General features: G+C 43.9%; 1 protein-coding gene across 1 annotated transcript in view; it reads right to left on the bottom strand.

The window, feature by feature from the left end:
* The window catches only part of LOC124115127 (melanotransferrin-like), a 31,228-nt gene extending 8,388 nt beyond the window's left edge, over positions 1-22,840 (bottom strand). The window contains exons 1-5 of the mRNA XM_046475954.2: positions 22,557-22,840; positions 14,855-14,952; positions 5,468-5,603; positions 4,716-4,979; positions 2,151-2,609 (exon numbers count right to left, since the gene is read on the bottom strand). Coding sequence (XP_046331910.2) covers positions 2,151-2,609; positions 4,716-4,979; positions 5,468-5,603; positions 14,855-14,952; positions 22,557-22,626 — 1,027 coding nt within the window. The 5' untranslated portion in view covers positions 22,627-22,840. The remainder of the gene's footprint in view (positions 1-2,150; positions 2,610-4,715; positions 4,980-5,467; positions 5,604-14,854; positions 14,953-22,556) is intronic.
* Positions 22,841-26,521: the final 3,681 nt, after the last annotated feature.

The raw sequence follows: 26,521 nt of genomic DNA, 5'->3' as shown, positions 1-26,521 counted from the left end.
CTTGTCCCCCAAGCGCTAACGTTATCCAAGGCCTCTACCATGTCTGAAGCCATGTGTTGTATTTGGGTCTTCGTATAAAGGTGAATTTTTAATTTTAGGTATTCGCATGAAGGTGAATTGCGGTGCATTATCAAGTTTTTTGTTGTTTTGCTTGTGTTTATTTAAGGGTTTATGATTGAGGGGCGGTGTGAACAACTGACCTGCGCTCACCGGTGTTAGCTGCGTGTCCAAAACTTTAGAACTTTTAGAACTGATGACTAAACTTCCTTCACCTTACCTTAATCTGTGTAATGAAAACGTTAATGTATATATATTCTAATTTAGATACATAATTTGTTGAAGTTATGTGCCTCACATTCAATATCTCTTCCAACGTCAAGAGGTTGCAGTTACTGATGTGATTGTGGTTTCATGTATACAATCAGCAAGATAAAGACAGGAGAGGGTTATTGTATTGGAGATGCGGAATGCACCACGAAACATAGAAAAGGGACTTTGAGAACTGCCATGACGGCAGAGGTCACCCATGAATGTGAGGTTAATGAGCAGTGCTATCTATTCAGTATTCACTACGACTGTTGTTGGTCGTGCATGGGTAAGCAGTGTCTCTGCTTGTTATGATTATTTAACAGGAACAATATTGTAATAAAACGGGCCTCACCTCGCGAAGTACATGAACTCACTTGAGCACCTTGATTAAAGGATTGCAAGATATCTGCCGACGCCCAGTTGGCGGTACACATGCTTTGCAAATCCGTCAGTCGACCGAAATCGTTGAAATAATCCTTGTTGTTGCGCGATTTTGATTGGACTGAATATACTTTTATGGTCAGTTCACACCCTTGCCTCGGGAAGATGCATGGTGATAGGAACTCATTTATTTTTATTTGTACTGTGTAGATGAGAGGATAGAATCCTAGTTCTGCTGGACTTGACTAACATGGATTTACAAAATCTGTGCTGCAGTTTCTCAATGATGAATAAATCACAGTTGTTCAGGAGGACCCGAGATTTCAGTATTAATTATTTCACTGGCTCGATTAATGTTTCGATTAATTTGCAAGCAAGAGCAATAGGTATGGTTAAAATATGGTAGACTGAAGCGTGTGGTAGGCCATTTTACATTTTCAGGAGACGTTTAGCACTATTTAGAAGTTTACAATTTGCTTCAAAAGTATTTTTTTAGTAGTTATATCTATCCGTAACTAGTATTTTTGCATCACACACCGTCCAGGTATTCATTTCTTTAATTTTACTTGATTTGCCAAACACTACATCATTTGTGTTGTCACCATTAATCTTTAGGTTATTTGTTGCACAAAATACACTGTGACCATCAAGTAACACTTGTTGTTTGTTTTTGAATCGGCAAATAGTATTAAGGCATCGACATACAACAAATGACAAATGCATAAACCATAAAGTGTTATATTATTACTATGAGATTTGTTATAATGTGGAAGATCATTGAGGTGTATATTAAATAATGTAGGAGACAAAATACATTCTTGTCTAACCCCGATGTTGATAATGTGTTGAAGGTTAGTAAATCATCAGAGAAGGCACCAACGAGTGCTTCACATTCGGAACTATCTTGTGGGCGAGAGGTTAACACAAACTTGTTTTAGGCAGTTTGACTATTTAACCTGGAAATAGCATGTTCAACACATATGTGACTGTTGACACTAAGTACGTGGAAGATGAAATTCATGTGTGTGTTGTGTGTGTTGCATAAACAATATGTGGGGGAATGTCCGGGGTAACAGAGCAGTAAATACATTCATGAACATAATGAACACTGAAAACACACATTTTCCTATATAATCTGCAAAAAAGAAATAAATAAGTTTAATACCATTTATAATTCTGAATTGTCTAGAAAAATACAAATGATATGTGTGTCTGTGCTGTATGTGTGTATATTTGTGTACCTCGTACAAAGACAAATACTGACTACACCCCAAGTACTTTCTCCGTGTATCTATAAATTGCAGCGGTAAGAAAACTACCCTCTATATTTCTGTATTTGGGGACAGTGGCCTCTGCATATATGTTGAATAAATTGCCTTGTCTTGTCTTGCATGACGTTAGCCTTCCGTGTACCAAAAAATATTAAGAGTGGGTACACTCCACCATGCTTAATCACTTACCTAAATAATCTTTGTAGTTAGTTTCGCTTACTCCCAGCAGTCTCTTTGTTCCATCTGTAAACAACAAGTCAGTTCCTCCGGTAGAAGTAAACATTTTGAACGATCCAGATCCATTAAACCGTCTGGCGCCATTTTCAAAGATGTCCCGTAGTTTGTCTGTCGTTGCCCGGGGTAACGTTGGCGACGTCACAATGGCGTCAGTAGGTCTCGTTGCCCAGGAGCAGGACTCCCACTCGTCAACAAGTACAACCCGACCGTCGGGACAAAGAAGACGGAAATCATCCTTCCTGATACTTGTGCTCGCGCGAGCAAGTTCATCGATGGTGGAGTGTTTGGCGAAAGCTACTTCGCCTCTGTTCTGGACTAGACACTGTACGGCGCCTGTGTAGCCACTGAAGGTGTCGTTAGACGGGCACCGAGGGTTGCCGCATATCTTACACACTTTGTCAGGGTTGTCTCCTGCGGGGGGAAATGTACAGGTTCAATCGACATAGAGTATGTTTGATACGACCAGTATGTACCGTAAGTGAGTGAGTGAGTGAGTATGGTTTTACGCCTTTTGTAATATTCCAGCAATATCAGAGCGGGGAACACTAACTAAACACATTACAACCATTTGGGGAATCAAACCCTGGCCTCCAGCGTGACGAGCGAGAGCTGTGACCGCGAGACCAAGCCATTACAGAAGCAAGTACGAACAGGGTTAAATGCAGCAACATATAAGTTTAATTTGTTTGTTTTTTTATGAAACATTATCCAAACAAAATATATACAAATAAATACTAGTATACCACATACTATTATGATACAACGTCTTCAATGAACAGCAACATGCATAATCACCAGCGGACGTTTCCTATCATTCATAAACCCAGGGGTTGGTGTAGGTTTACCGAAATACTAGTCCTGGAGATCTAGTGTCTGATACATGTACTCATTAACGTTATTCTAACGGCTCCGTGGTTTACTGGTAGAGAGCCTGCCCAGAGAGTGGAAGTTTGGGGCGTCGATCTCCGGCGCGTCTTACCACACCCTAAAAAATGGTACTAATTGTTACCCTGCCTGGCGCTCGACACACACACACACACACACACACACACACACACACACACACACACACACACACACACACACACACACACACACACACACACACACACACACACACACACACACCAAGGATGCACGATGACATACAATCAACCAGCTCACACATTATTACCACTCAATCCACGCCAAGGATGCACGATGACACACAATCAACAAGCTCACACATTATAACAGCTCAATCCACGCCAAGGATGGACGATGACACACAATCAACCAGCTCACACATTATAACCACTCAATCCACGCCAAGGATGCACGATGACACACAATCAACCAGCTCACACATTATAACCACTCAATCCACGCCAAGGATGCACAATGACACACAATCAACCAGCTCACACATTATAACCATTCAATCCACGCCAAGGATGCACGATGACACACAATCAACCAGCTCACACATTATAACCACTCAATCCACGCCAAGGATGCACGATGACACACAATCAACCAGCTCACACATTATAACCACTCAATCCACGCCAAGGATGCACAATGACACACAATCAACCAGCTCACACATTATAACCATTCAATCCACGCCAAGGATGCACGATGACACACAATCAACCAGCTCACACATTATAACCATTCAATCCACGCCAAGGATGGACGATGACACACAATCAACCAGCTCACACATTATAACCACTCAATCCACGCCAAGGATGTACGATGACACACAATCAACCAGCTCACACATTATAACCACTCAATCCGCACCAAGGATGCACGATGACACACAATCAACCAGCTCACACATTATAACCATTCAATCCACGCCAAGGATGCACGATGACACACAATCAACCAGCTCACACATTATAACCATTCAATCCACGCCAAGGATGGACGATGACACACAATCAACCAGCTCACACATTATAACCACTCAATCCACGCCAAGGATGTACGATGACACACAATCAACCAGCTCACACATTATAACCACTCAATCCGCACCAAGGATGCACGATGACACACAATCAACCAGCTCACACATTATAACCACTCAATCCACGCCAAGGATGTACGATGACACACAATCAACCAGCTCACACATTATAACCATTCAATCCGCACCAAGGATGTACGATGACACACAATCAACCAGCTCACACATTATAACCACTCAATCCACGCCAAGGATGCACGATGACACACAATCAACCAGCTCACACATTATAACCATTCAATCCACACCAAGGATGTACGATGACACACAATCAACCAGCTCACACATTATAACCATTCAATCCGCACTCGGGATGTACGATGACACACAATCAACCAGCTCACACATTATAACCATTCAATCCGCACCAAGGATGTACGATGACACACAATCAACCAGTTCACCCATGGTAAACAACCAATTCTCTTAGTCGGGTCTAGCGACAAGCGTTGGTATTTGGGACATTACCGTCCCTAGAATCCCCACGGAGTACCTACCATAAAGATTATTTTTCGTGTCGAACGCGCCTGGGGCGCAACTCTCGCGGAAGTAGTTGGCCACGTTTTTGACAGTGTTGTCACAGTCTTGGATTGTGATGAGCTTTTTTGCTTGCAGGTTGGCTACCGGCACCGTCCACCCCACCGTCCGCCCCACCCCCGTGTGACACGACTTCCTCTGCCGCAGCCCCTCCAGTGACGTGATACGGCTGTCCTTGCGGATGACGATCACAGCCTTGTACAGAAACAACCCATCATTGGCACCTGAAATGTACACCAAAGTCTCGTCACTTTCGACAAGTGGCTGGGATATTGTATCGAGGATTTTGTAAAGATATATTTACAGCAACAGCTACAAAACCAGATATGTTTTTATTTAAAACTATGAACCGGAATTTATGTAAGAAAAGAACATTTCAACAATGTATTGTTTTGTTCTTGAAGGTAATATCTTTTTTCACACACACACACACACACACACACACACACACACACACACACACACACACACACACACACACACACACACACACACACACACACACACACACACACACACACACACACACACACACACACACACACACACACACCCTCCCATCTCTGTCTCTCTTTTAGTCTCTAACTCTTTCTCTGTTACCTGGCAGCAGCCGAGGACGTAAATGGTTAGTGTGAACCCGAATATTGGTCTCTCTCTCTCTCTCTCTCTCCCCCCCCCCCTCTCTCTCTCTCTCTCTCTCTCAACTACTTACTCAGACTGTGGGATTCCTTGAGGATCGGGACCAATCCAAAATATTTCCCAGCTGCGTATATATCTGTGTCGTCGACGCGCATGACCTCCGCCTGCCCGTCCTTCACCTTCTTCATACACTGGTACCGGTCATCTGCCTGTTGAGGTTTGATAACTTGCGGTCAAATTGGGGCACCGGTAATATTTAATTGCTTGATTCAATGTAAATGAACTATTGATTTTAAAAACATCAAGTCCCAATATCCAGCCCCTCCGTTGGGTCACCAAGAGAGACACGTTTAGAGTTCTTTATTACCTGTGTTATATATAGGTAGGTGGTATCTACTCATACGTCAATACGTAACTGAACTTTAAAGAAGCGCGGTATTTCATCAATAATTTTTTTTGAGTATTTGTGTGCATAGATACATCAGGTTTGCACACATGATATGTTTTCCACCCTCATAAAGAAACGTGTTGAGTTGAACGCGTGAAATCAATATCTATGGTCAAAGGTTTTCTTCACGACTGAGTGGTCCTGATAAAATTCAGGACAAAAGTAAAGTATACCGATCAGTTTTTCAGAACAGAACTTTATTCACTCAAGGCCACATAGCATAACATAATGAGGTAGTTATCAGAGATCAGTATACAGACACATGGCGGCAGAGATCAGTATACAGACACATGGCGGCAGTTATCAGAGATCAGTATACAGACATATGGCGGCAGTTATCAGAGATCAGTATACAGACATACGGCGGCAGTTATCAGAGATCAGTATACAGACACATGGCGGCAGTTATCAGAGATCAGTATACAGACATACGGCGGCAGTTATCAGGGATCAGTATACAGACACATGGCGGCAGAGATCAGTATACAGACACATGGCGGCAGTTATCAGAGATCAGTATACAGACACATGGCGGCAGTTATCAGAGATCAGTATACAGACACATGGCGGCAGTTATCAGAGATCAGTATACAGACACATGGCGGCAGTTATCAGAGATCAGTATACAGACATACGGCGGCAGTTGTCAGAGATCAGTATACAGACACATGGCGTCAGTTGTCAGAGATCAGTATACAGACATATGGCGGCAGTTATCAGAGATCAGTATACAGACATACGGCGGCAGTTATCAGAGATCAATATACAGACATACGGCGGCAGTTATCAGAGATCAGTATACAGACATATGGCGGCAGTTATCAGAGATCAGTATACAGACATATGGCGGCAGTTATCAGAGATCAGTATACAGACATATGGCGGCAGTTATCAGAGATCAGTATACAGACATACGGCGGCAGTTATCAGAGGTCAGTATACAGACATATGGCGGCAGTTATCAGAGATCAGTATACAGACATATGGCGTCAGTTATCAGAGATCAGTATACAGATATACGGCGGCAGTTATCAGAGATCAGTATACAGACATACGGCGGCAGTTATCAGAGATCAGTATACAGACATACGGCGGCAGTTATCAGAGATCAGTATACAGACATATGGCGGCAGTTATCAGAGATCAGTATACAGACATATGGCGGCAGTTATCAGAGATCAGTATACAGACATATGGCGGCAGTTATCAGAGATCAGTATACAGACATACGGCGGCAGTTATCAGAGGTCAGTATACAGACATATGGCGGCAGTTATCAGAGATCAGTATACAGACATATGGCGGCAGTTATCAGAGATCAGTATACAGACATACGGCGGCAGTTATCAGAGATCAGTATACAGACAAACGGCGGCAGTTGTCAGAGATCAGTATACAGACACATGGCGTCAGTTGTCAGAGATCAGTATACAGACATATGGCGGCAGTTATCAGAGATCAGTATACAGACATACGGCGGCAGTTATCAGAGATCAGTATACAGACATACGGCGGCAGTTATCAGAGATCAGTATACAGACACATGGCGTCAGTTATCAGAGATCAGTATACAGACACATGGCGGCAGTTATCAGAGATCAGTATACAGACACATGGCGTCAGTTGTCAGAGATCAGTATACAGACATATGGCGGCAGTTATCAGAGATCAGTATACAGACATACGGCGGCAGTTATCAGAGATCAGTATACAGACACATGGCGGCAGTTATCAGAGATCAGTATACAGACATATGGCGTCAGTTATCAGAGATCAGTGTACAGATATACGGCGGCAGTTATCAGAGATCAGTATACAGACATACGGCGGCAGTTATCAGAGATCAGTATACAGACATATGGCGGCAGTTATCAGAGATCAGTATACAGACATATGGCGGCAGTTATCAGAGATCAGTATACAGACATATGGCGGCAGTTATCAGAGATCAGTATACAGACATACGGCGGCAGTTATCAGAGGTCAGTATACATACATATGGCGGCAGTTATCAGAGATCAGTATACAGACATATGGCGGCAGTTATCAGAGATCAGTATACAGACATACGGCGGCAGTTATCAGAGATCAGCATACAGACATATGGCGGCAGTTATCAGAGATCAGTATACAGACACATGGCGTCAGTTATCAGAGATCAGTATACAGACACATGGCGGCAGTTATCAGAGATCAGTATACAGACATACGGCGGCAGTTATCAGAGATCAGTATACAGACATATGGCGGCAGTTATCAGAGATCAGTATACAGACACATGGCGGCAGTTATCAGAGATCAGTATACAGACATACGGCGGCAGTTATCAGAGATCAGTATACAGACATACGGCGGCAGTTATCAGAGATCAGTATACAGACATATGGCGGCAGTTATCAGAGATCAGTATACAGACACATGGCGGCAGTTATCAGAGATCAGCATTCAGACATATGGCGGCAGTTATCAGAGATCAGTATACAGACATATGGCGGCAGTTATCAGAGATCAGCATACAGACACATGGCGGCAGTTGTCAGAGATCAGTATACAGACATACGGCGGCAGTCATCAGAGATCAGTATACAGACATACGGCGGCAGTTATCAGAGATCAGCATACAGACATATGGCGGCAGTTATCAGAGATCAGTATACAGACATATGGCGGCAGTTATCAGAGATCAGTATACAGACATATGGCGGCAGTTATCAGAGATCAGTATACAGACATATGGCGTCAGTTATCAGAGATCAGTATACAGATATACGGCGGCAGTTATCAGAGATCAGCATACAGACATACGGCGGCAGTTATCAGAGATCAGTATACAGACATACGGCGGCAGTTATCAGAGATCAGTATACAGACATATGGCGGCAGTTATCAGAGATCAGTATACAGACATATGGCGGCAGTTATCAGAGATCAGTATACAGACATATGGCGGCAGTTATCAGAGATCAGTATACAGACATACGGCGGCAGTTATCAGAGGTCAGTATACAGACATATGGCGGCAGTTATCAGAGATCAGTATACAGACATATGGCGGCAGTTATCAGAGATCAGTATACAGACATACGGCGGCAGTTATCAGAGATCAGTATACAGACAAACGGCGGCAGTTGTCAGAGATCAGTATACAGACACATGGCGTCAGTTGTCAGAGATCAGTATACAGACATATGGCGGCAGTTATCAGAGATCAGTATACAGACATACGGCGGCAGTTATCAGAGATCAGTATACAGACATACGGCGGCAGTTATCAGAGATCAGTATACAGACACATGGCGTCAGTTATCAGAGATCAGTATACAGACACATGGCGGCAGTTATCAGAGATCAGTATACAGACATACGGCGGCAGTTATCAGAGATCAGTATACAGACATACGGCGGCAGTTATCAGAGATCAGTATACAGACACATGGCGGCAGTTATCAGAGATCAGTATACAGACATATGGCGTCAGTTATCAGAGATCAGTGTACAGATATACGGCGGCAGTTATCAGAGATCAGTATACAGACATACGGCGGCAGTTATCAGAGATCAGTATACAGACATACGGCGGCAGTTATCAGAGATCAGTATACAGACATATGGCGGCAGTTATCAGAGATCAGTATACAGACATATGGCGGCAGTTATCAGAGATCAGCATACAGACATATGGCGGCAGTTATCAGAGATCAGTATACAGACATACGGCGGCAGTTATCAGAGGTCAGTATACAGACATATGGCGGCAGTTATCAGAGATCAGTATACAGACATATGGCGGCAGTTATCAGAGATCAGTATACAGACATACGGCGGCAGTTATCAGAGATCAGCATACAGACATATGGCGGCAGTTATCAGAGATCAGTATACAGACACATGGCGTCAGTTATCAGAGATCAGTATACAGACACATGGCGGCAGTTATCAGAGATCAGTATACAGACATACGGCGGCAGTTATCAGAGATCAGTATACAGACATATGGCGGCAGTTATCAGAGATCAGTATACAGACACATGGCGGCAGTTATCAGAGATCAGTATACAGACATACGGCGGCAGTTATCAGAGATCAGTATACAGACATACGGCGGCAGTTATCAGAGATCAGTATACAGACATATGGCGGCAGTTATCAGAGATCAGTATACAGACACATGGCGGCAGTTATCAGAGATCAGCATTCAGACATATGGCGGCAGTTATCAGAGATCAGTATACAGACATATGGCGGCAGTTATCAGAGATCAGCATACAGACACATGGCGGCAGTTGTCAGAGATCAGTATACAGACATACGGCGGCAGTCATCAGAGATCAGTATACAGACATACGGCGGCAGTTATCAGAGATCAGCATACAGACATATGGCGGCAGTTATCAGAGATCAGTATACAGACATATGGCGGCAGTTATCAGAGATCAGTATACAGACATATGGCGGCAGTTATCAGAGATCAGTATACAGACATATGGCGTCAGTTATCAGAGATCAGTATACAGATATACGGCGGCAGTTATCAGAGATCAGCATACAGACATACGGCGGCAGTTATCAGAGATCAGTATACAGACATACGGCGGCAGTTATCAGAGATCAGTATACAGACATATGGCGGCAGTTATCAGAGATCAGTATACAGACATATGGCGGCAGTTATCAGAGATCAGTATACAGACATATGGCGGCAGTTATCAGAGATCAGTATACAGACATACGGCGGCAGTTATCAGAGGTCAGTATACAGACATATGGCGGCAGTTATCAGAGATCAGTATACAGACATATGGCGGCAGTTATCAGAGATCAGTATACAGACATACGGCGGCAGTTATCAGAGATCAGTATACAGACAAACGGCGGCAGTTGTCAGAGATCAGTATACAGACACATGGCGTCAGTTGTCAGAGATCAGTATACAGACATATGGCGGCAGTTATCAGAGATCAGTATACAGACATACGGCGGCAGTTATCAGAGATCAGTATACAGACATACGGCGGCAGTTATCAGAGATCAGTATACAGACACATGGCGTCAGTTATCAGAGATCAGTATACAGACACATGGCGGCAGTTATCAGAGATCAGTATACAGACATACGGCGGCAGTTATCAGAGATCAGTATACAGACATACGGCGGCAGTTATCAGAGATCAGTATACAGACACATGGCGGCAGTTATCAGAGATCAGTATACAGACATATGGCGTCAGTTATCAGAGATCAGTGTACAGATATACGGCGGCAGTTATCAGAGATCAGTATACAGACATACGGCGGCAGTTATCAGAGATCAGTATACAGACATACGGCGGCAGTTATCAGAGATCAGTATACAGACATATGGCGGCAGTTATCAGAGATCAGTATACAGACATATGGCGGCAGTTATCAGAGATCAGTATACAGACATATGGCGGCAGTTATCAGAGATCAGTATACAGACATACGGCGGCAGTTATCAGAGGTCAGTATACAGACATATGGCGGCAGTTATCAGAGATCAGTATACAGACATATGGCGGCAGTTATCAGAGATCAGTATACAGACATACGGCGGCAGTTATCAGAGATCAGCATACAGACATATGGCGGCAGTTATCAGAGATCAGTATACAGACACATGGCGTCAGTTATCAGAGATCAGTATACAGACACATGGCGGCAGTTATCAGAGATCAGTATACAGACATACGGCGGCAGTTATCAGAGATCAGTATACAGACATATGGCGGCAGTTATCAGAGATCAGTATACAGACACATGGCGGCAGTTATCAGAGATCAGTATACAGACATACGGCGGCAGTTATCAGAGATCAGTATACAGACATACGGCGGCAGTTATCAGAGATCAGTATACAGACATATGGCGGCAGTTATCAGAGATCAGTATACAGACACATGGCGGCAGTTATCAGAGATCAGCATTCAGACATATGGCGGCAGTTATCAGAGATCAGTATACAGACATATGGCGGCAGTTATCAGAGATCAGCATACAGACACATGGCGGCAGTTGTCAGAGATCAGTATACAGACATACGGCGGCAGTCATCAGAGATCAGTATACAGACATACGGCGGCAGTTATCAGAGATCAGCATACAGACATATGGCGGCAGTTATCAGAGATCAGTATACAGACATATGGCGGCAGTTATCAGAGATCAGTATACAGACATATGGCGGCAGTTATCAGAGATCAGCATACAGACATACGGCGGCAGTTATCAGAGATCAGTATACAGACACATGGCGGCAGTTATCAGAGATCAGTATACAGACATACGGCGGCAGTTATCAGAGATCAGTATACAGACATACGGCGGCAGTTATCAGAGATCAGTATACAGACACATGGCGGCAGTTATCAGAGATCAGTATACAGACATATGGCGGCAGTTATCAGAGATCAGTATACAGACATACGGCGGCAGTTATCAGAGATCAGTATACAGACATACGGCGGCAGTTATCAGAGATCAGTATACAGACATATGGCGGCAGTTATCAGAGATCAGTATACAGACATATGGCGGCAGTTATCAGAGATCAGTATACAGACATATGGCGGCAGTTATCAGAGATGAGTATACAGACATATGGCGGCAGTTATCAGAGATCAGTATACAGACATACGGCGGCAGTTATTAGAGATCAGTATACAGACATATGGCGGCAGTTATCAGAGATCAGTATACAGACATATGGCGGCAGTTATCAGAGATCAGTATACAGACATACGGCGGCAGTTATCAGAGATCAGTATACAGACATATGGCGGCAGTTATCAGAGATCAGTATACAGACATACGGCGGCAGTTATCAGAGATCAGTATACAGACATATGGCGGCAGTTATCAGAGATCAGTATACAGACACATGGCGGCAGTTATCAGAGATCAGTATACAGACATATGGCGGCAGTTATCAGAGATCAGTATACAGACATATGGCGGCAGTTATCAGAGATCAGTTTACAGACATACGGCGGCAGTTATCAGAGATCAGTATACAGACACATGGCGGCAGTTATCAGAGATCAGTATACAGACATACGGCGGCAGTTATCAGAGATCAGTATACAGACATACGGCGGCAGTTATCAGAGATCAGTATACAGACATACGGCGGCAGTTATCAGAGATCAGTATACAGACATATGGCGGCAGTTATCAGAGATCAGTATACAGACATATGGCGGCAGAGATCAGTATACAGACATATGGCGGCAGTTATCAGAGATCAGTATACAGACATACGGCGGCAGTTATCAGAGATCAGTATACAGACATACGGCGGCAGTTATCAGAGATCAGTATACAGACATATGGCGGCAGTTATCAGAGATCAGTATACAGACACATGGCGGCAGTTATCAGAGATCAGTATACAGACATACGGCGGCAGTTATCAGAGATCAGTATACAGACATACGGCGGCAGTTATCAGAGATCAGTATACAGACATATGGCGGCAGTTATCAGAGATCAGTATACAGACATACGGCGGCAGTTATCAGAGATCAGTATACAGACATACGGCGGCAGTTATCAGAGATCAGTATACAGACATATGGCGGCAGTTATCAGAGATCAGTATACAGACATTTGGCGGCAGTTATCAGAGATCAGTATACAGACATACGGCGGCAGTTATCAGAGATCAGTATACAGACATATGGCGGCAGTTATCAGAGATCAGTATACAGACATATGGCGGCAGAGTTAATTATACTTACACTTATTTATTATTTGACAGCAAAATCTAAAAAAAACTTCTTTAATAAAATAGTATTTTTACTTTTAAATTCATTTATCATTGTGAACATAGAAGGGTTCTTCAGACAGTATAATGGGAATAATTTCTCTATTATACATGTGTATCTACAAAATATTCGCAAAAACAAATAAATAGTGATACAATATCATCTGATTGGCAGAAGAAACACAGAGCTATATGGTGCCACCGACCAAGCTCCACTGGTAGTCGGTGGTTTGAAAGTTTGAATTGTCTTAAAGTAAAAAAAATGTATTTTTACTTAAACATTTAGCCCGGTATGTGATCACTGTGGAGTACACATCAATATCTGAAGGTTTTCTTCCACTTTCACCATACATCATATATAGAGGTGCGCGTTCTTTGCACGAAGTAATTTTCTTATGAAGGTCAAGTGAACATTTTCAATCATTCTTAAGATTTCAAAGCCCCAAATATCTGAACCGTATGTTAATACAGGTGTTACAATGGCATCAAACAGCTTCCTGTTGGGTACTTGATAAATTGTACAATCTAGCTTTTCGTAGGATAACCTCCACAGTTTCATAGCATCGAAACGATAAAAGTTGCCACAAACAAGCTGAGCAAACGTTGTATTTCTAAAGTGTTACACTGTATACACAAGAACTCTAATCAAATGTCAACGCCTGTTCACAAACGGCACAAGTGGAAAATATGCGATTTCACATAGCACTATCAAGAAAATCATCACAAAATGAATGTCAATGAATCAGTGCAAATGTCCACTCTCAGTGCCTGTACAATCAGATCTCTGCCCATTCGAGGATTGGGGCAGCGTCGAATTCTGTGGCGACGTCGGTAGATGTGTCCTGACGTCGTCTCGGAGCAGCTGGGACATGTTCTCATCAGAAAAAAAGCACAGGTTCTGTTCAGGGACGACAGACTCCGCTATCATTCGACGGATTGTACGTCAAAGCGAAGTCGCAGCAGGTAGCGGTCCCCAGCGGCTGTTGTCTCGCAGGGTCTTCCTGCCAGTCACGCGGTAACGCCGCATAAACGTGGCTACCGTCGTGTTCAGGATTATTGTGACGTGGGCGTGCCCCATACTTCATATGTTTTACGGTGTATTGTTGTTGACTGACGACTTTATTTTGCCATGGCACCGTTTTCATACTTGATATGCACAGGTATCATGCATCATGAAATTTTCACTCACTCACTCACTCACTCACTCACTCACTCACTCACTCACTCACCTTCACACAGCCGATATTGCCTAGTCCAGCGTCAGCAAAGGCACTCTTCATGTCCGCACATTTAGTCATGGCTGGTTCGGAGGTTACACAGAACCGCGCTGAAACAAATGCATATACAGCTACTGAGACACTATGATCGAGGAGGTGAGACGCTGTTCACATTGAATGAGGGTCATGGTTGGAAGCATCTGCTAACGGGTAACATGGATCAGCCACAGCCGCAAACCACAACACACCACCATACAATACCACACCACACCACATCACCACACCAAACCACACCAGGCCACCACACCAGGCCACCACACAACACCACACCACACCACATCACACCACGCCAACACACTACATCACTAAACCACACCACACCACGACACACCACACCACACACACCACACCACACACCACTACACTACACACAACCACTACACCACACCACCAAACAACACCACACCATCACACACCACACATCACACCACCACACAACACACCACTACACTACACACCACCACTACACCACACCACACCACACCACACCACATCACCAAACCGCACCACACACCACCATTCAATACCACACCATCACACACCACGCCACCACACCACACCACACCATTTAACACAACACCACACAACACCACACCACACCACACCACTACACCACGCCACACCACATCACCACACCACACCACACCACACCACACCACACCACTACACCACATCACACCACATCACCACACCGCACCACACACCACCATACAATACCACACCATCACACGATCACACACCACACCACCACACTACATCACCACACCACACCACACCACACCACATCACACACTACACCACACCTACACACCACACCACACCATATCACACCACACCACACCACACCACACCACGCCACACCACACCACACCACACCACACCACACCACACTACACTACACCACACCACACCACACCACACCTACACACCACACCACGCCACACCACACCACACCACACCACACCACACCACACCACATCACACCACACCACACCACACCACACCACTACACCACACCACACCACATCACCACACCACACCACACCACACCACACCACACCACACCACACCACACCACACCACACCACGTCACGCCACACCACACAACACCACACTACACCATCACACACCACGCCACCACACTACATCACCACACCACATCACCACACTACATCACCACACAACATCACCACACCACATCACCACACTACATCACCACACCACATCACCACACCAGGCCACCACACCAGGCCACCACACCACACCACAAAACACAACACCACCACACCACACCACACAACACCACACCACACCACACCACACCACACCATATCACCACACCGCACACCACCATACAATACCACACCATCACACCATCACATACCACGCCACCACACTACATCACCACACCACACCACACCACACCACACCACACCACACCACACCACACCACAAAACACCACACCACACCAGCCCACACCATACAACACAGCACCACACCATACAACAGAGCACCACACCAACCCACACCATACAACACAGCACCACACCAGCCCACATCACACAACAGCAGCTCACACCATACAACACAACACCACACAATACAATACAGCACCACACCAGACCACACCAGCCCACACCATACCACGCCTACACCACACCACAGCAGTCCACAACACACCACATCACAGCAGTCCACAACACACCACACCGGCCCACACCATACAACACAGCACCACACCAGCCCAGACCACACAACGCCAGCCCACACCAAAGAACACAGCACCACACCAGACCACACCAGCCCACCCATACCACACCACACCACAGCAGTCCACAACACACCACACCACAGCAGTCCACACCACACCACACCACACCACAGCAGTCCACAACACACCACACCGGCCCACACCATACAACACAGCACCACACCAGCCCAGACCACACCACGCCAGCCAACATCATAGAACACAGCACCACAACACACCACACCGGCCCACACCATACAACACAGCACCACACCAGCCCAGACCACACCACGCCAGCCAACACCACATCACATAACACCAGATAACAACTACCTACATCACACAAGGCAATATAGACAATACCATACCATCACATACCACACCATACAACACATCACACCACCACACAACACACCACTACACTACACACCACCACTACACCACACCACCACTACACCACACCACCAAACAACACCACACCATCACACACCACACATCACACCACCACACAACACACCACTACACTACACACCACCACTACACCACACCACCAAACAACACCACACCATCACACACCACACATCACACCACCACACAACACACCACTACACTACACACCACCACTACACCACACCACCAAACAACACCACACCATCACACACCACACATCACACCACCACACAACACACCACTACACTACACACCACCACTACACCACACCACCAAACAACACCACACCATCACACACCACACATCACACCACCACACAACACACCACTACACTACACACCACCACTACACCACACCACCAAACAACACCACACCATCACACACCACACATCACACCACCACACAACACACCACTACACTACACACAACCACTACACCACACCACCAAACAACACCACACCATCACACACCACACATCACACCACCACACAACACACCACTACACTACATACCACCACTACACCACACCACCAAACAACACCACACCATCACACACCACACATCACACCACCACACAACACACCACTACACTACACACCACCACTACACCACACCACCACTACACCACACCACCACTACACCACACCACCACTACACCACACCACCAAACAACACCAAACCATCACACACCACACATCACACCACCACACAACACACCACTACACTACACACCACCACTACACCACACCACCAAACAACACCACACCATCACACACCACACATCACACCACCACACAACACACCACTACACTACACACCACCACTACACCACACCACCAAACAACACCACACCATCACACACCACACATCACACCACCACACAACACACCACTACACTACACACCACCACTACACCACACCACTAAACAACACCACACCACATCAATCATACAACACACCACTACACTACACACCATCACACACCACACATCACACCATCACACACCACACATCACACCATCACACACCACACATCACACCATCACACACCACACATCACACCACTACACTACACAACACCACACCATCACACCACCAAACAACACCACACACCACATCACATCATACAAACCATAAGACATGTTATGTATTTTTTATGTAACCTGCTCCCATTGTATATAACAACATTAGAGACTTCACGAACACTAACGCGGTGAGTCAGTTAGCAAATTCTGTGTTAATCTAAACACCATTTGTCATCATATTCACGACGATGTCAGGGCAGCCTCGAGGTGTGACCAACGTGGTTTTACATAATAGTGTACGGTGTTGTAGTGCGTGACATGTGCGCCCTTCTGTTCCAATAAATGCAAAGCCGGGTGCCTAATTATACTGATTATCTTGGGACCGCAACATGCATGTGGAGATAGTCTTTCTATTCGGTGTCACATCCAACCACACTGAAAACACACTGTTTGAAAACAATACTGGATTTGTACTTGGCGTCCAATGTTTAGACTCAAGTATAGTTACTCATGGTGAACAACCATGGTTCAGGCAAATCTTAATAACCAGTTATAGTGGTTTTATTGTCACAATTCAATGGAATTAGTGTTTTACCTACTCACAAGATTTGAAAATGAAGTAAAAAAACCCATATTTTTATCAATGTTTCCACTGAGAATTAGAATAACAGTTAAATGAAACAAAATGTTTGCCAATTTCAGATAACTGAACACATTACCTGTAATCAAAGACATAATTTGGATAGTTTAATAACTTAATAAATATGTTACAGCCAATTTTGTCAAATTATGCATTTTCCCTTCAATTTATGCAATTTTGACCCCCCTGAAAATTCACGCCCACACTTGCAAGCTTACTACCCAATGAAAATTGTGTACAGATACCTCCTTTATGCAATAGAAAAGGTTTAAGGTATACAGGAAAATGTGGGAACGAAAATCTAAACTAAGCCTCTTTTCCGCTGGTGGCCAACTGACTAGATGGATCTTTAATGACACAAAACACGTTTCAGTGACACAACTAAGGGTTTATGATCACAGTCTGGGAATAGGATGAACATAACACATGATATTAACTGTACACAATGTGACAAAGTCACAGGCTCGAAAATCAAAAGGCAAAAGACAGTTTATCCAGAACGGACAATATGCCAAACAACAGGTGGTGGTACCACAAACATAACATCGGGTATGACCACCTCTGGCCAAGATGCAAGCTCTACATCGCCTCTGCATCCCGCGAATTAGCATCCCGATCTGACGCTGGGGGTGTGTGCTGTGCTCCAGCGTTAACTGCAGTGTCAATGTAACGTTCACCTTGGCGTCAATAACCCCTTCTCCGTCTATCTTTTAACAGGAAATTGAAACGGGATTCATCCGAAAAGAGAACTTATGACCACCTGTGATGCTCCCATTGCAGATGATGTCTTGTCCTGCAAACGCAGTCGACGTCTACTGGTACTAGTCATCCTTTCTTGTGGAGGCATTTGGGCGAACTGATCGAGGAAGATCACTCACGGAATTGTCTGTTTGAACCGAATCCAAAGGTTCCATAACCTTTTGGGACACCCCGAACCGTCTGGCTGCATATCATTGTGATCTGCTATCCTGCAGAATGCTATAGCTTGATTTGGAATTTGTTAGCTTAAACTTTGACCACGAACAATGAGATTTGAACTGATGGTTGCATTATTGTCGAAGGCAATTTTTAGCCAAGTGTTGCAAGATGCACTGTCGTGCAGCATACTTTCTCATGGTAACGTGACTTTACCAATTTCTCATTCGCTTTACTTCCGCCGAAGAGCGGGGTTCGATTCCCGACATGGGTACAATGTGTGAAGCCCATTTCTGGTGTACCCCGCCATGATATGGCTGGTATATTGCTAAAAGCGGCGTAAAACGAAACTCGCTCACTCACTTTACTCACGCAATGGCAGATAATCACATGAAATGTCCGCAAAGACATCGGTATTTTCAATCTTAGGTCAACAGTGCAGATTCAAATTCTGAGTTTAAATTTTGCGTTTGACCATGGCTTCTTGTGTCCAAACAATTTACTATTGACGTATTGTAGCGGGTTTACTTTCGATGTGTAGGCTTTGTTTAATCAAGGCACATTTCATCCAAAACATGAATTACGCAATGCAGAACAAGGGAAAAAATGTCCGCGAAGCCCCGTGACTGCCAGCAGAACTTCCTTGTTTTCGCGTCGGCTGACGAATGTTGAATATATCTAGTGACATAGGACACACACACGAGGTCGGGACAACCTCGCGGTCTTGACAATATCAGTTTACAAGTGCCACAAGCGTTCAGCCTCATAAACACTTTAACGACCCGGATGTACGGATATTACAGCCAGTCCCAGCGTGATATAATTTAAAAGGTTTTCATAAATGTTTGAGCGAGACATTGAAGCTGCACACGTCTTTTCCTATCTTTGAGTCCGGATGTTATTTTCCGATACACACTATGATGCTATTTAAATATTCACTTATTGCTACCCAGTGGCTATCCAGAATATGTCGCAGTTACCACAGACTTGTATTGGCATTGGGTGGCTGATTTAATACTGTAGCAGCCGAAGCAGTTGGACCTCGACCATGCTAGTACTTTAACCACCGACTTGTCTGGCTCAGACTTAACTATGTACGCCACCAGCAAAAAAGCTGGAATATTGCTGACTTCAGAGTAAATAAAAAATTGCACACAACAATAAGAAATATGAAACGTATTAAGGAACTTTCACGTGCTCAGTATGTTTCTTATATGCAGTTTCTACATTACAATAGTCAATATAATTGTCTGTTCGTCTTCGTAATATTCTGTTATTGATATGTCATTATTTGTTTTGTCTTTTCTGAAAAGGGGAACATAGTTAAACCAATACATGTATACCAGAGGCGATTGAAATAATAAAAAGGCTTGACCTAAAGACATTTAAATTATTTATTTTTTAACACAATCTCCTTCCACATTGATACATTTTTTGCCAACGATGTTGGGGGACTTTATCCCAGTATAGTAGGAGCCCTTCCCACAGCTGCTATGACGTCATCGGTCGAGTCGAAATGGGTTCCGGTGAGAGCTTTCTTCGTGTTTGTAGAATAACGGTGAATGCTGAAGGAGTTCAAAGAAACACTCCTAGATTGTATCCAGGGCAATGATTGACTTGTGCACTGGTGCATTGTCCTGATGGACGAGCATAGATTGTCCCAGCTTCCCCCGTCTCGTAGTCTTAAACCCGCAATTGCCTCACAAGTGCAGCTTTCTATGCTCCGTTTATTGCCTTGCCCTTTGAAGATGATGACGCCATGATACCACCCTCTGCATCCCAGAACACAGAGGTAATAACCTTTTCAGCTGATGGACATTCTTTGCCTTCTTTGGTGGCGGTGATGTCAACTGCTTCCACTGTTTTGATTGTTGTTTGGACTGGAAGTGGTAAACCCGGGTTTCGTACATAGGCACAGACCGTTGCAACAACTTAAGCTCTCCTGCCCACCTCTTTACAGTGGCATTGGTAGGAGCATCCTCCTCTTGTGTTGTTCTCATATCTGTCGGCGTTAACCCCTTTTCTGGAAGTACTTGATCAATACACGTTTCCAAGTTTGTTCACTTTCCAAAGGTCAACAGCAATCTGTTTATTTAACTGATTTGTCAAGGTATTGTTGATAAACATCTATGACATCATGTACTATCCACAACAAAAGAGTACACTATTACGCAATTCCCTCCGTGTGGGGCGCAGAATGTATCAGACAGCCCTCGTACAAGTAAACACATTCTCCTGATACAGTCGGAATATTGAAAGTGTTTTGTCGCTTTTATACTCTGGACCTTTTTTTCAAAACTGAAATGGTAGGGAGTGGAGACTATATTTCTTTAGAAGATTACATATATCATGTCCCTCGTGACTTCTGTAGGCCGCGCCATTTTAGGGTTTATTTTTTAAAATAATTGTTTGTTGCATATATATGGATATATTCTCCTACTTTTTGTGTGGGTGTGTGGATGTGTGTGTGGTGTGTGTGTGTGTGTGTGGGGGGGGGGGGGGGGGGATACGAACCCTCACTGCCAGAATGAGTCACCTAATCGCCAGGCTGTGTGTGTGTGTTATCCCAAATAAATATTTGTTACGTATGACCACTTTCTAAATGGCATTGTGTGTTCATGCGTTGTCTTAGAATGGCAATGAAGCACCTCGATACCTTTCAAAGAGACCATTAGAAGCAATTCTCCCAAATATTCCTTATTTCTTGCCAAAAACAAACATGAAAAACTTCTCCCTTGTTCACATCCCCCAAAACATGAAAGTGAAAACAATCTACATCATAGTAAACTGTGAGCGTTGACTACAGGACAGAAGAGAGAGAGAGAGAGAGAGAGAGAGAGAGAGAGAGAGAGAGAGAGAGAGTACGCACTAACCATTTATGTCCTCGGCTGTTGCCAGGTAACTAGCCATCACGATGACGAGAACCGCTGTGGTAGCCGCCATGTTGATGTACTGCCGAACTCTGCCCCTGGTCTGATGCTATGTCCTCCACGTCACGTGTGGTGTACAGCGGGATCAAGGTTTTCCCAGAACCGGACCTGTTTACTGGTTGAAGAAAACTATTCCGGTCTAAAACGTGCAAACATGTGCTAGTTCAGAAACAAAGAACAGGCAAATGCGGCCCTGGTGGTGTATAGCCTCTATTGCGCAACATGTCACGTGACTGAATATGTGACACATGAGATTTTACATTTAGTATTGTCCCCGCCGTCGGTGTGCAAGGTACATGTATGTTGCGCTCCAGGGCACAATGTACAGGGCTGGTATTGCAATGTGTAACGTGGGTTCAATTGCGATGTGTGAAATATGAATTCTCCAATAGTTTGTTTATAAATCTTCATAGGAATGTATGTATGCGTGCGTGCGTGCGTGCGTGCGTGCGTGCGTGCGTGCGTGCGTGACTCGAACAGACGCCAAACTCCGTCTTGGTGCGTACCGAGATATTTGTTCACGACGCGATGTGTAACACATAAAAGGTGACTATGCTTGTCGTAAAGGGCGACTAACGGGATCGGGTGGTCAGGCTCGCTGACTTGGTTGATGCATGTCATCGATCCCAATTGCGTGGCTCGATGCTCTTGATGTCAATCACTTGATTGTCTGGGCCAGATGCGTTTATTTACAGACCGCCGTCATAAAGCTGTAATATTGCTGAGTGCGTTGTTAAACAACAAACAAACAAACAAATAAATAAACAAACAAGGATAAACAAGTGTATTCCTTATGCTTGTCATTGATCTTATCTGAACACGGATGTTCATAGTATGATGCCTTAATATTTCTCTATGATATGAGGGGCGGTCGGGGAGTCTAGTGGTTAAAGCGTTCGCGGAAAACCCGGGTTCGATTCCCGACATGGGTACAATGTCTGATGCCCATTTCTAGTGTCCTCCGCCGTGATATTGCTGGAATATTGCTCAGAATCTCGTCAAATCATACTCACTCACTCATTAATATGAATATGTCTGTTTACTGTTTTGGACATACTTGTCGTTTCATGTGAATCACATGCCGGTGGATATCATGCCTTGAAGATATTTACTTTTTATTTCATATTGCTTTCTGTCGTCTCTTCGTTTCTGTAATATTGCCAATGCGATGTAACAGTTTCAATTCACTTATGCACTTGGATAACCTTTGCATGCGGTTTGTACATTGTGCTTGTGCAAGAATGTCGTTAAACCAGATGCTACGCTAAAAATAGAAACCCTCTCGGCTTGTACGTGAGACAAGAGATTTCAAGGCTCAACCTTGTGTAAAAACACGAGCTCTTTCGAATGTTAATTGCAAACAACACTGGGCATAAGTGTTTATGAAGCAGCATACGTTGTTACGTATAAATGAGGAAATGAGTACTGGCAATTTGGCTAAAACAAAAACATTAAACAACACTTCCACATACAAAAACATAATTTAGAAAGGGGTTCGTTATGGCAAATGTCACTTGGTGATATTATACACACCCTCTTCATAGTACTGTATTAGAAGGGTTTCTATGGCGATAGTGTGACAGGTCAACACACGATCCAGCTTTATTGACAGACGGATATGGTAGGTGTAGACACAGGCTACAGCGGGGGTCAGCACAGTTTTAAAGGCGAGTTGTACAAAAATGTTTTCACATCTCTACATCAGTTTTAGGATGAGAATCTTGGAAACGTAACATCCTTGTTTTTGGGTGTTCAACGATGAGGGGAAGTAATTCCTTGCGTCTTGGAGAATTAATGCGGGGTAAATATATTGTACATGGACTCTGTTTCCGATTCCTTCACAGTTCACATCTAAGACCCCCATGTGACTGTCGTAAAAGAATAATCCTTATATAGAAGAATATTCCTTAAGGAAGAAAGTCTCTGTAAAATATTATTATTTCAGAGACTAGATGTAAGTCTAGTCACTCGAGTTTCGAACCCACAATCATAGGTTTCTGGCGTGCCTAAGGGACGCAACTCTGCCCAGCGAATCGCGGCGCCTTACACGACTGGGCCACCCGTGCCACACGTGTTAATAACTGTTTTCCTCTACATTCTCAACATAGTCTCTATAAGAAGTGTTTGGCTTGTGTTGGGTCCGACTTGGCCCGGGCTGTAGTATATCTATCTATTTACTACTTTATAATGTCACGGTACATCGTATTTAAAGAAGAGAAGGGGCTCAAAGTGAAGCCCTTTTCCCTCTACATTCTCAACATAGTCTCTATCAGAAGTGTTTGGCTTGTGTTGGGTCCGACTTGGCCCGGGCGGTCAAAATCAACTTTAAACACACAGGCGTATCTTCAAATGTGTTTACATCTATAGATTAGTGTTTAATCTACCTATATACCACTTTAAAATGTCACGGTACATCGTATTTAAAGAAAAGAAGGGGCTCAAAGTGAAGCATTTCTACTGTATTTTCATAAGAAAATCTCTGTCAGAAGTGTTGGGTCCGACTTGGCCCGGGCTGTCTAAATCATCTTAAACCTCACAGATGTATTATCAAATGGATTCACATCTATAGATTAGTATTATATCTACCTAAATACCACTTTATAGTGTCTCAGATCGCTGTAATTAAAGAAAACAAGGGGCTCAAAGTGAAGCCCTTTTCCCTCTACATTCTCAACATAGTCTCTATCAGAAGTGTTTGGCTTGTGTTGGGTCCGACTTGGCCCGGGCGGTCAAAATCAACTTTAAACACACAGACGTATCTTCAAATGTGTTTACATCTATAGATTAGTGTTTAATCTACCTATATACCACTTTAAAATGTCACGGTACATCGTATTTAAAGAAAAGAAGGGGCTCAAAGTGAAGCATTTCTACTGTATTTTCGTAAGAAAATCTCTGTCAGAAGTGTTGGGTCCGACTTGGCCCGGGCTGTCTAAATCATCTTAAACCTCACAGATGTATTATCAAATGGATTCACATCTATAGATTAGTATTATATCTACCTATATACCACTTTATAACGTCACAGTTGATCGCATTTAAAGAAAACAAGGGGCTCAAAGTGAAGCCCTTTTCCCTCTACATTCTCAACATAGTCTCTATCAGAAGTGTTTGGCTTGTGTTGGGTCCGACTTGGCCCGGGCGGTCAAAATCAACTTTAAACACACCAGATGTATCTTCAAATGTGTTAACTTCTTTGGATTAGTGTTATATCTTCCTATATACCACTTTATAATGTCACGGTACATCGTATTTAAAGAAAACAAGGGGCTCAAAGTCAAGCATTTTTACTGTATTTTCTTAAGAAAATCTCTGTCAGAAGTGTTGGGTCCGACTTGGCCCGGGCTGTCAAAAGCAACTTTAAACACACAGATCTATCTTCAAATGTGTTTACATCTTAAGATTAGTGTTATATCTACCTATGTACCACTTTATAATGTCACAGTTTATCGCATTTAAAGAAAACCATGAGTTCAAAGTGAAGCCCTTCACATTCCTCTACATTCTCAACATGACTAGTATTATATCTACCTATATAACACTTAATAATGGCGCACGATAACTCAAAGAAAACTGGTCTGTTAAAGTCGAGCACTTTCACTGTATCTTCTCAAGAAAATTTCACCAAATGTGTTGGAGTGAAGTATACTCTTTAAAGTGAAGCCCTTTTTTCATGGTATGTGTCTGGTCGGAAAATCCCTTGCTTTTACCTAATCCGTCGTGGGGTTTTTCAAGGATCATACTCACAGGGTAACACTTGGAGAAGGTAAGGTGAGACACTTTGCATTTCAGGATAAACCTCTCCCTCAACCCTGCTTAATGCTTCTATTATCTATGAGTGTGTTTAGGAAAACAGGATTATCTGAGACAGTTGTAATCTGCCATACCGCGAGAATACGTGCTGCATC

The sequence above is a fragment of the Haliotis rufescens genome, unplaced genomic scaffold (genome assembly GCF_023055435.1).
Source record: "Haliotis rufescens isolate VD_foot unplaced genomic scaffold, xgHalRufe1.0.p SCAF_14, whole genome shotgun sequence".
Taxonomy (NCBI): Eukaryota; Metazoa; Mollusca; class Gastropoda; order Lepetellida; family Haliotidae; genus Haliotis; species Haliotis rufescens.
Note: the sequence above shows the minus strand (reverse complement) of the source record. Positions and strands in the feature narration are given on the sequence as shown.